This window comes from Macrobrachium nipponense, chromosome 18 (genome assembly GCF_015104395.2).
Source record: "Macrobrachium nipponense isolate FS-2020 chromosome 18, ASM1510439v2, whole genome shotgun sequence".
NCBI lineage: Eukaryota > Metazoa > Arthropoda > Malacostraca > Decapoda > Palaemonidae > Macrobrachium > Macrobrachium nipponense.
In genome coordinates, this window is record NC_087211.1 from 29,486,253 (window position 1) to 29,498,961 (window position 12,709).

At 35.4% G+C, this 12,709-nt stretch overlaps 1 protein-coding gene across 1 annotated transcript in view; it reads right to left on the minus strand.

Moving 5' to 3' along the window:
• Window positions 1–12,709, minus strand: part of LOC135196943 (peroxisomal N(1)-acetyl-spermine/spermidine oxidase-like) — a 39,116-nt gene extending 26,407 nt beyond the window's left edge. Inside the window, exon 1 of the mRNA XM_064223788.1 lies at window positions 12,528–12,709. Coding sequence (XP_064079858.1) covers window positions 12,528–12,603 — 76 coding nt within the window. The 5' untranslated portion in view covers window positions 12,604–12,709. The remainder of the gene's footprint in view (window positions 1–12,527) is intronic.

The window sequence follows — 12,709 nt, forward strand, 5'->3', positions numbered from 1 at the left end:
TTGATCCTTCTTGAGTGTGTAAATCCTCAGTTTCTTCACTTACAGTCGTAGTCCTCTTCATACTTCTGGTAGTTACGCAACTAGGAAACAGGTGGGGGTTATTCTTCTCCAACTCTTCTGTAGGACTAATCCTCAATGGTTTGTCTGTCACTACAGGACAAGGAATAAATGGCACACCACCAACTTCATTCCCCAACAGAACATGTATACCTTCCACAGCTAGTGAGTCCTTTACAGCAAAATCAACATTCCCTGTCACCAATTCACATGACAGGTGTAAGCGGCATATAGGAGTTACTTCCTCTCCTCCTATACCCTTCAAAATAACTGAATCTCCTGTGAGACTCTTCTCCAACTGAGGGTGAGAACCACGTACTACCACACTATGGTTACTCCCTGTATCACGTAATATCTTGTCTGGTACCTGCATACTTCCTTCTTGAGTTGACAGCATACCCTCATAGATATATGGCTTAAAAGCCTCTACACTGCTTAACCACTCACTGCTTGAGGTAACATTTCCACTGGTTGCTAAACATTCAGCTTGTTTAGTTTCATTCTTCTCTGGAGTCTGATTCTTTCCCACACTGCTCTTCGTAGTTTGTTTCACAACTTGACTAACTGGTTTTGACTGCTGTTGATTCCGGTAACACTCTTGACTGTAGTGTCCTACTCTTCCACACTTGAAACAGACAACATTAGGTTTCTGTAACTGTCTTGAAAAACTGGATGAGGATTTCACATTAATTTGCTGAGCTGTATTACCTTGTGTACTCTTAGTAGTATCACTTGAAGGTTTCCCATTAAATTTGTTCCTGTTATTTGGATAAGACTTAAAACCTGGGCGTTGTTGACTCTGGTACTTGACATTGTAATTGCGTTTGCTACTGATTATATTGTAATCTTCACTAAGTGTAGCGGCTTTGTCAAGTTTCTTCACTTCTCTCTCTCTTAAATAGGCTCTTATATGTTCAGGAATTCCCTTAAGATACTGTTCAAGAACAAGTAACTCTTCTAACTCATCAAAAGTTTTAACTTTAGCAGCTTCTACCCAACGTTTGAAACACCTCACTTTGTAAGCATAATCTAAGAAGGTTCCCTTCTCATCTTTTCTTAAATTTCTGAATCTCTCATTGTAGTACTCTGGGGTCATCTGGTAAACTTGTAGCACACTGTGTTTAAGTACCTTGTAGTCTTTACACTGATTAGCTGTTAAGGCTAGATAAGCGCTTCTCCCTTTACCAATCAAGACACTTTGTAGCAAAACTGACCATTTATCCTCTGGCCATCCCATACCTGAAGCCACTTTCTCAAAGTGATCAAAAAACTCATCTGGAGCTTCTTCAGTAAACTTAGGGATTAACTTCTGTACTCTCACTACATCAAATACAGGGTCTTGATTACCTTGGTTAGGGTTAGACGGTGTTACAGGTAATGGGGATCTAGCTCATTAATTCCATTTCCCTTTCATGTCTTGCGATTTCTCTTTCTTCTTTTATTCTTTCTCTTTCCTCTTCTGCTGCTTTTTCTTCTTCTCTTTCTCTTCTTTCTTGTTTTTCCCTGTCTATTCTTTCTCTTTCAGCTTGCATTCTCTCTCTTTCAGCAAGCATTTTTAGCTTAATCAAATTCTCTTCTGCTTCAATGCGTCTAAGCTCTAACTCTGCATCACTTTTCTCTTTCTTTTCTGCTTGCTTATTTATGAGATCAGCACGTGCTACATTCAACAACTCTTGAGCCAATTCTAACTCATCTTCATCTGTTATTCTACCAGAGTTTATCAATGATTCCATAGCAATACATCTTATTTGTGCCTTTACCATACTAGTAGACACATAACCACCACATGCCTCTGCTAAAGTGCTCCACTGTGCTCTAGACAGAGTGGTTTCAGACAAAACTTGGACGGAAGGAGCTGCTAAAAATTCCTGAACATTGAACTGAGCCATTTTCCTCTAAGTTATCAATTTACAATTCAATACAATAAATGCAAAAAAAAATTATATGGTCACTCTCCTAACAAAATAAATTCTTAACACCACCAGTATATTCTAGAGTGATAATGAAATCTGCTTTCCCTGGTCTGGGCACCATTAAACAATGTTACGAAGTGCCAAGTATCTGGTTACCTTGCATCAAATATTACCTCACCAAAAGCCAAACACCTGAACCCTCATAACACGTTTAAACGACTGAATACACTAAAGGCAACAGTGATCCCTTAACACTTACCAGTATTGCAGAAAATCAGACTAAGTTCATTAAAACAGGTGTGAGGTAATCTTGTAAGTAATTAAATTAATCAAAGGGCATCACTCCTTCAACAACTTTAAAACTCTAAGTGTTTCCCTGATTTCAGAAGTCTAAGTACTTCCCTGGTTCTAAGTCACTTCAAGTAAATTGAAGGAAAGCAAATCAATTACCACTCTATGTCTCTACCTAACATGAATATAATCATAATTAAATATATTTATACTGGTGTAAGATAAAGAAAACACTTATAAAAATTTTAAATACAAAAATTTATTATTAAATTCAAAATTTATAAGTGAAATTCACAATATCAGGAAAATTACTGTTACTTGAAAACAAAGTAAAGTTTAATTAATTCTTGAATCAAATTAAGTAAAATTAAATCAAAATTATTTTATCACAAAATTCAAGAAAATTAATTCAATCAAAATTCAAAAGTGTTAGGCAATAATTGAAAATTTGAAATTAATTCACAAGTGCTAAACAACAATAAAACTTGAAAAGAATTCTAAGTAAATGCAAATCAATTCACAAGTGTTAAATTTAATTAAATGTGCAATGATAAGCAATGAAAATAACTAAGTCAATTAAATGGTGAATGTAAATGAAAATATAAAACAAAAAGACACACTTCAATAATGAATGAATAAGTGCACAAACAATGGAACAGACACAAACACAAAAAAATATCAGCAATGTGTAAAAGTGTAAATCTTTTCATTCAAAATACTGTAACCAACAGTTTTTACCAAACCTTCGTAACAGACAACATTTCCTATCAATTATTAGTTAAACACAATTCCTATCCGTTATTAGTTAAACACACTCCCTATCCATTATTAGTTATTCACTGTTCCTAACAATTATTAGTTGCAACTAATAAAAATATACAACACTTTACCTTGGTATACCAGTTTCTTTCTCTTTTGCTGCAGCTTGTATATTACATTTCACAAAAACCAGGCGCCGTTACGAAATGTTTGTTCAGATTCCACAAAAGAAACTAAATAACACTAAATAAATTCTAAGAAATATCAAATATAGAATTCTCACAAGTTATGAGTGACCAAATTTACGCTACGTTAATATAATCTCGATGTCGAGTGAGAGAGAGAGAGCGAGAGAGAGAGAGAGGGAGATCTAACTGCCTCGAGGTCTTAAAATCGAATGAAAATCTCTTCCTTTATGGAAATGACAGAGCAGATGTCTCAAAACGTTCTAGGCCGAAAGCTTCTTGAAAGTTATGAAATCTGACGCAATCTTACACACATAATGTGCAACATCCACGTGGGACTTGACAAAGATATACACGTACCATACAAGTATGCTCAACAGATACGTACCCGATTGAAACGGAGGGTAAACGATAATTAAGATTGACATGTTTTTGATGACAACGAGCTCGCTATCAAACGCGCTGACAGAGCAGGGAAGCAAACGGATCTCGCAGACTCCAATCTTAAAGTGCTGACATAAAAGTTAAACATTTGCAGCTTTGAAAAGACAAGGATCTCTCTCTTTACGTTATATCTATATTCTTTTACAAGACGTTAATGCGAAATCTGAACACACATTTTAAAAACATCCTATTCTAAGCTATCTAGGAATCTGAAAAAATGTTACACAATCTACAAGACATTTCAAAGAGGGGAAACATGCATTTTGAAAGTAGCAATATATAATAATATATATATATATGAATATATATATATATATATATATATATATATATATATATATATATATATATATATATTTGTGTGTGGGTTGTGCGTGTGTGTGTGTGGGCTCAGTTTCATGATGCCAACTTATTTCAGCCGCACAACATTCCAGGATTTGGTTCCTGCACTGAATATGTATAAAAATGATGTACTTGATTGTATATTCGATGTTGAGGAATATGAAGTTGAACACAAACTTTGGAGAGGAAGGTGAAATGCACGAGATTTTAGAGAGGTGTTCTGAAAATGATCCAGTACCGAGAAGGCTGTTACAAACAAATGCATATTTGCCTGCTTCTTCTGCATCTGCCGGAGGAGCTTTTCAACCCTCGATCTCGTCAAGAGATATAGAAGAGCAACAATGGGATAAGATCAACTGAATGGTCTTGCCAAATTATATATTCAGCGTGCCGATTTATCAGAAAATCGTCAGGAAATTATTTCTTCTGTTACCGATATATTTTCTAGAAGGCGACTTGACTTTATATTGTAGTTAAATAGTTTGTCTTTCACGATAATCTAAGATTAATCAAAGGGACTACAGGATTTATAAAATTTCGAAAGAAAGATCTAATTCACATACCATTTTGATTTTTGAAACATTTACTAGTAATTTTTATATTTTTTCTATTGCAAAATAGATGTTGCTTCATTTGTAATGATATCTGAAAATAAAGCAGTATTCAAATCTGCAGTTTGGTGGTACAACTTTCCTAGGTGGGGCTGGGTCTTCATCAGTTTGGGGGGGAGAAAGACTGGGTGGCATGGAAAAGTGCCCCCCAGCCTCATCGAATTTTTGCGGGCGCTACTGTTGAACAACGCAAATGCATTGCTTCAGTAGTTACCACTTTTAACCGGTCACGTTTCCTTGGTACCTTTGCTATGATTTCCAGTTCCTAATAGTCTGGCTTAGTTTCCCTATTCGTTATTCTGCAGTCTATTGCCTTACTCATTAAGGGATTCATGGTCGCTTCATGACTCTTGGAAAGTCTTGGTTGCGATGAAAGGTTTTCAGCCTAGTTACTTCACTGTGTTCACCGAATTGTGAAGTGATTTTGCCAAGCGACCGTGTCAAGAATTATCGATCTCTATTCAGTGAATTGTTAAACTATGGTAAATGAGTAAAAGACTCTAGTGAGGTACTTTCAAGAACTTAACAAAAAAATTTTCATTGTTTCTGTAACGTGTTTTTGTGCCATTTTAGGACGGCAGCTGGGATTGTGTGCTTGATACATCTTTTAACAGGCACTTTAAGTTATATTTATATTAAAAATTTTTGTTTTCCTCCCTTATTTTCACTATTTTGTTTGTAATGTTATTGGTGATATAATTTCCTTTGATCAGGTTTGACTATTTCTTGATTGGTTTGAGGATTTGAATTTTACTTATGATTTTCTAGTTTGATTTCAATTATATTTTCTCTTGATGTCTTAGTATATAAAAGAATGGCCAATATGCAAAAGTAACTAAAAGTACCTGCGAGAATTAGGGTGCCAAAATCTATTACAATCATAACATGATTTTTTCCTCCTTTAAGTTTTTTTTTATTACTGATTGCACTTCAAAAACTCATAGTTCATGGGTCAGCACATTCACGTCTTCTTCCGCTTCTGGCATTCCTATCAATACAGTTAACTCCATGAGGAGTTAACTGTATTGATAGTTAATCCTTTGGCCGGTATTTATTTTCCTCTTTTTCTTTTCTCTCATGCATATTTTATTCAAAATTTTGTTGACTACCTTAAGGGTAGGCTCCACTTTGGAGGGGTCCCGATTGTAAAAAATCGTAAAAATATTTGCCAAAAATACACTAATCAAGACAGGCTAATGAAATTTTCAGGCATTATTAGCACTATAATAACGCATATTCTCTGTGAGTTTTATCATCCTACAGGGAAAATTAATGATTTTATGAAAAAAAATGTGAAAAAATGCAAAAATTCCGGGCCCCTCGTACTGAAGGTTATTTGGTGATTGGTGAGAAACTACAGTCTTGAATAGAAATTCGGTCTGACAGAATGTTGGTATATCCACCTGGAACATGCACAAAAAAAATTATCAAAATAGAACAGTAAATAAGCACGTTATAACAAAAAAAAGAGCAACAACTTCAGGTAAGTTCAGCGAAAGCCCCAGCGAAATAGCAGACATTAGCTAGGAAGAAATATTCAGGAAAAATTCAAATCTCGGTTTAGGGACAAAACCTTTTGAGAGTTTGTAGTTATTATGTCACTTGATAGCCTAAAACATCTAAAAATTATATTATTTAGGACAATCAAAGAAAACCCACCTCCAAAAAAAAAAAAAAAAAAAAAAAAAAAAAAAAAAAAAAAAAACAAAAAAAAAAAAAAAAAAAAAAAAAAAAAAAAAAAAAAAAAAGGGTGGGGGTGGTTTTTTCTTTGATTGTCCTAAATAATATAATTTTTAGATGTTTTAGGCTATCAAGTGACATATTAACTACAAACTCTCAAAAGGTTTTGTCCCTAAATCGAGATTTGAATTTTTCCTGAATATTTCTTCCTAGCTATAGTCTGCTATTTCGGCGGGGCTTTCGCTGAACTTACAAAGTTGTTGCTCTTTTTTTTGTTATTACGTGCTTATTTACTGTTCTATTTTGATAATTTTTTTGTGCATGTTCCAGGTGGATATACCAACATTCTGTCAGACCGAATTTCTATTCAAGACTGTAGTTTCTCACCAATCACCAAATAACCTTCAGTACGAGGAGCCGGAAATTTCCGTTTTTTCACATTTTTTTTCATAAAATCATGAATTTTCCCTGTAGGATGATAAAACTCACAGGGAATATGCATTATTATAGTGCTAATAATGCCTGAAAATTTCATTAGCCTGTCTTGATTAGTGTATTTTTGGCAAATATTTTTTACGATCGGCACCCCCCAAAGTGGAGCCTACCCTTAACGCCAATACCACTTCCGGAATATGTGCCTTAGTCAATGTCAACCTCTTGTTTGACCAAATATTCCCTATTACCTCTTCTAGGTCTTTATTCATCTTCCTTATCTAAACTTGAGTGCATTAAACCTTATTTCATTTTGAGTGCATTAAGCCTTATTTTATTTTGAGTGCATTAAACCTTATTTTATTTTGAGTGCATTAAACCTTATTTCATGTCTTCCCTGAAATTTTTCTCCAAGTCCCATTTGCATACAAGTCTTATCCGATGTGCAAGGTTTCCATCTTTTGACCCCATATCACAGAACCTCTCTCTTTCACCAGACTGATGCACATTCTTGGCGACAAAACTGTCCTCCCTCTGTCTCTGATATGGTTTCTAGAACTCCGAACCCGTTTTGACGGTGATGCACTCGTAAAATCCTACGTTCATCTTCAAGAAACTTGACTAGATTGCACATAGTTATTCCATCAGATTTTGATTAGGTGATTTTAAGTTTCAGATTTATTGTGGCAACATGTCGGTGGTCATGACCGACGGCTGTGCTTCCAAAGCTCTTAACATTTTCGTGTTCTTTTTTTCTGACAGTTAATGGCGATGTGATCTATCTGGAGATGTGTAAGTGTGTTTTTGGATGTCCTTCTGTTGGGAAAGAGTATCTGTAATTGTCATATTGTTCGTAATAGGATCACTAATAAAATGAATCTCATGCTTTTTTGCAGTCTTCCTTGCCCACTATACCTACTATACTGATCCAGCCAACTATTGAATTCATATCACCAACATATCTAGCATTTTATGTAACGACATTCTGAAGTCCATATGAAATTAATCCTTTTAGTTTTTTAGATGGGAAACAGTACGTTATTATTTTCATGTTGCACTGATTTGATTTAAATTTTGCCAGCAGTATCTTCTGCTTACTAATCGCTTTTAAGTTTCTTTCCTACATTTGGAGTTATGATCATGTTGACTTCTCTATGCCCCTATATGGATGTATTCATGTATGTATGTGTAATATACATACATACATACATACACATACACATACATATGTATACATACATACATACATACACATACATACATACAATATATACATATATATATATATATATATATATATATATATATATATATATATATATATATATATATATATACATAACTTCAGGAAAGCCGAAGACACATGAAGAGTTAAAAGGGTTTATTCGCTAAGAAACGTTTCGCACAAGGAACTTTGTGCATCATCAGTCTGTTAAAAATAAAAGTACATTTTAAATTAATAAAAGCAAAATACAAATAAAAATTACAATCTAAAATTTTAAATTTAAAAATTATAATTTAAAAATTAGCATAATTCAAAGTTAAAAGTGAAATAAGAACATTAAAAGTGTAATAAGAACATTAAAACACGACTACTAAAATACCAACCATTCGCTAAGAAAGGAGGAGAGAGAATGACTAGAAATGAGATTGAGGTCAGAAAGAAGACTATGCCAGGTATAGCGGAGACGATGAACTACCGCTATTCAATGAGGGAACAAGTCTTTTGATAAATAATGACTCGAGTGTTGTTAAATACTCAGAGTCCTTATTGTAACCTAAAATGGAGAAGTGCTGTTTCTTGACTTCGATCTTACATTTGATGGCATGATTTTTGATATTTGAATGCTCTGGTCTACTTAATCTCTGGCCAGTTCTAAAACTACACCCCATGTGGCTGCAATATCGCATTTGCAACAGCCTCTTGGTAGATCCAACGTAAATACCAGGACATCCTGGGCACGTAAATTTATACACAACATTAGACCTCATAAAAGGCTGCAGACGATCTTTAAAGCAGAACAGGGAGCCAATTTTACTCGGGTTATTTGATATTAATTTTAAATTTAAACATGGAATTTCACCTTCAATGATTTGAGTAAGTTTCTTTGACAGTTTCAGGTTGGAAATATAAGGAATCGAGGCATACATGAGTTTCTTTGGAACGTCAACAATCGGTGGTACTGGTTTCAGATATTTAGTTAAAATTTTGTTAATTATTTTCTGAACTAAGTCTTTGGGATATGAATTTTGTTGGAAAAAAGATAGTAAAAATTCTATTTCCCTATGAAAAATGTCCCAACTCGAAGAGTACTTCAGGGCTCTATGAACTAAAGTGGAGATAGTGTTAAGTTTAAAACTTCTTTGGCAGGAGCTGTAAAAATTATTGGCTAGACCAGTATACGTTTTTTTCCTATAGACAGCTGTATTAAATTGATGGTCAATTCTGTTAACGCAAATGTCTAAGAATGGTAGACAATTTTCCTTTTCCTCTTCTATAGTAAACTTGATATTAGTGTGTTGTAAATTAATATCAAGTTTACTACAGACTGATGATGCACAAAGTTCCTTGTGCGAAACGTTTCTTAGCGAATAAACCCTTTTAACTCTTCATGTGTCTTCGGCTTTCCTGAAGTTATGAATGTATATGGAAGTTCCTGCATATCCTATATATATATATATATATATATATATATATATATATATATATATATATATATATATATATATATATATGCCTCAGTAAAGGGTCCGAATAGGACCGAAAGTACTCGGCCAACTCGTTTTTTCATTTTTTTCCTTCGTGGCAAAAAAAAACCTTTATTTACGTATACATAGCATCACGTTTTATATACTTCGTGATCAAGTTATTCATATATATATATATATATATAATATATATATATATATATATATATATATGTATTATATGCTAAGAGCGTCCAATCTGGACCCTCTTCTTATTTATCTTTTCCTTAACAAATTGGGAAACTGAAGGAATATTTGAAAGGACTAAAATACAGGAACGGGAAGTGTCAAATCAAGTAAACGCGACCCCCATCTTGTTTTGACTGTTTGGACCACCGTGAGAGATTCCATTTTCAGTCAAACCTCTTCTCCTCAGCGAATATGATTTTAATGACACTCCACACCTACATGGTGTCCACCTATATGGTGTCATCCCCATTGTCAGACGTTAATGCCGGCCATATGCCAAACCCATAGAAGGGTCACTTGCACTTAAGGGAATAAAGACCCCTTTTCTACTACACGCCTTTGTACTTAGGTCCCCAGTCTAATTTTCCAAGAAGCCAACTCGTGAAAGTTCACACGTCTCGATGACCTGCCCCATCTTGCCTCCTACCTGACCTCTTTCTCTGCTACTGTTATCGCAACCCTTCCGCCTCTGCCATTCTGCCCACACACACCTGCATGACAGCGGTACCTCTTGACTCACGATAGCCTCTATTGTACCCCATTTTCCATACCTCTCTGCTGGGGTCCAATGACCTGTTTCAGGTAATTAACAAGGATTATCGGTGGAGATGAAAGCACCCGAGGAGAATCACGCCAGCGTGAACCAGATGTGACCGGCTCTCTTTCAACTGGTATAAATATGGCCTGACCTGTCCTACCAAACCGTACTTTGCCCTATCAGTTCCCGCTGTAGTATGCCCTACTGTATGTCCGAAAGCGGTCTTACTTCCTACGACTTGGCCCACCGCTATCATATTTTGTTTGTTCTCTCATGATCAAAATGCCTAGGAAGAGCAATCTTTTGCCTACTGTTTTCAATTTAATAGCTGGACTCAACTTATTTGGTCTACTGAAAAAATCGTAGGCTGCTCTCCCAGATCATGAGTATATCATCAACATGTCATATTTTGAGGTATAATGAGAAGAAAAATTTCCCTTTCGAAATTTACCACAATATACTACGGCAGAATCTCTGTTTATAAAAGTTACTTTTAAGAGTAACGTTGTTCGTTACGCAGGGGTTACGTGGCCTTGTAGTACCTAGACCGAGGTGTTATCAAGGCCGATGCGGACACGAGCGGCGTAATGATGAGAAGTGATGCTATCTAGGGGGTGTTCAAAATATTAAATCATCAGATGCAATCTGCATATTTTATTTGGGACTACGAAAAGGTACCTAGCATAGGTGATTCTGGAATCTGCCACCTACAATCTAACTAAGAATAGGAATAATTCAGGGTGCGAACCATCATGGATCATGAAACTTAATCACCATCTCTGATCAAGTCGTTATTCCTCATTTCCACACTGCATACAATCACTTGAGTCATCTTCCCACATTAGCAAATGTTCGGTGTTGAAGTAGTGGCAAACGAAATATATGATTTTTAGTGTTTATTTGTGGGCCTTTTAACTTCACATAATATGTATATATATATATATATATATATATATATATATATATATATATATATATATATATACATATATATATATATATATATATAATATATATATATATATACATATTTGGTGTGTGTGTGTGTGTGTGTGAAATCGAGATTCTCTGTATTTTCAAGAATTTACATAGTTTTTATGTTTTTCTTTTATACAAATAAGTCAGACAGCTGATAATGCCATTTTGTCTTAGTCTTGAAAATATTGGAGATTGTTTGTGGTTGAGGAAATTGTTACAAAAAATTACTGTTTTCAGCATTTTAATTGTTGAAGTAATGTAAAAGTAATTTTTAAATAGAATACAAAAATGTGGTAACCTTAACTTTGGAATTTGTGATTTTAGGCATAAAGCCAAGCGCCGATAAATAAAGCAGGTAATTTAAAACAGAATTGAATATGATACAAAATTTAGGCCAAAGGCCAAGAGCTGGAACCTAAGAGGTCATTCAGCGCTGAAACGGAAATTGACTGTAAAAAGAATTGAAAGGGGGATTAATCTCCGCAAAAGTGGCGCGTCGGGTATTTCCTCGCTGATTGACTTTGTCTGCAGTGTTTTAGTTGCAAATTGAGAATATGAACGGAGGTACAGTAAAAGGAATAAATGGGGTTGCAACTAGGGGCGGAAGGGAAGCTGCAAAGAACCTTAAGTAATGCCTAAGCACTGACGGCACTATCGCCCTACGGGACAGATAATAAAAGATAAAAATTGTCAAGAATAACTGATCATTTAATCTGATATCAACTCTCTACAGCTCCGTAAAGTGGGTTAGCTTAGGCCCTTCATTCGTGATCAATTCGGAAGTTTTGTGCAACAATCTTCCATCAGGGATCTGCCCTGTCCTGTCTTTCTCGCTATCACGATCATCACGTGCAACAACTCCACCACTGACGCCATGGGAAGTTATAGTCCTCAACCAGTTACATTGGACGTGTCGTCTGAAATCACCAATATCTTTCCTTGAACAAATACAGTCACATATGAGTCTTCTCAATAAACAATGAAGGTATGTGCTTCTAATATAGGGGCATTTCCAGCTTCTCGTTGCCGAATTACGAATTTATTGTCTGAATTTGCATGTATGTAATCCAGGGGTGGCCAGACTTTTGGACTCCGAGATCTACTCTAAACACTGAAACTCTTTTATGATCTACCATACGACATAATCACATATTATTACGTGGGGAAAAAATATTTCACAGAGCCATAGCACGATAAAACATGAGTACAATTGCGTCACTTGATCGACCCAACAAGTTGCCGCGATCGACTGTTTGGCCACCTCTGATGTAATCTAACGCAAGAGAGAGAGAGAGAGAGAGAGAGAGAGAGAGAGAGAGAGAGAGAGAGAGAGAGAGAGAGAAAGTCAGTGATTACATACCGGTACCAGTTATGACGAAAACATGAAGCAGGAAGACTAAAGGCCACGAAAACAGTGCTCTCTCTGCCAGCCTCATTTCCAAACCAGTGCTGGAGACCTTGACTGTAGGAAGTTGAGTCTAGAACGAACTGGACGATGTCTTCTGTCACGGCCCTACGACAGAGATGCCAGTGATTCGTTCG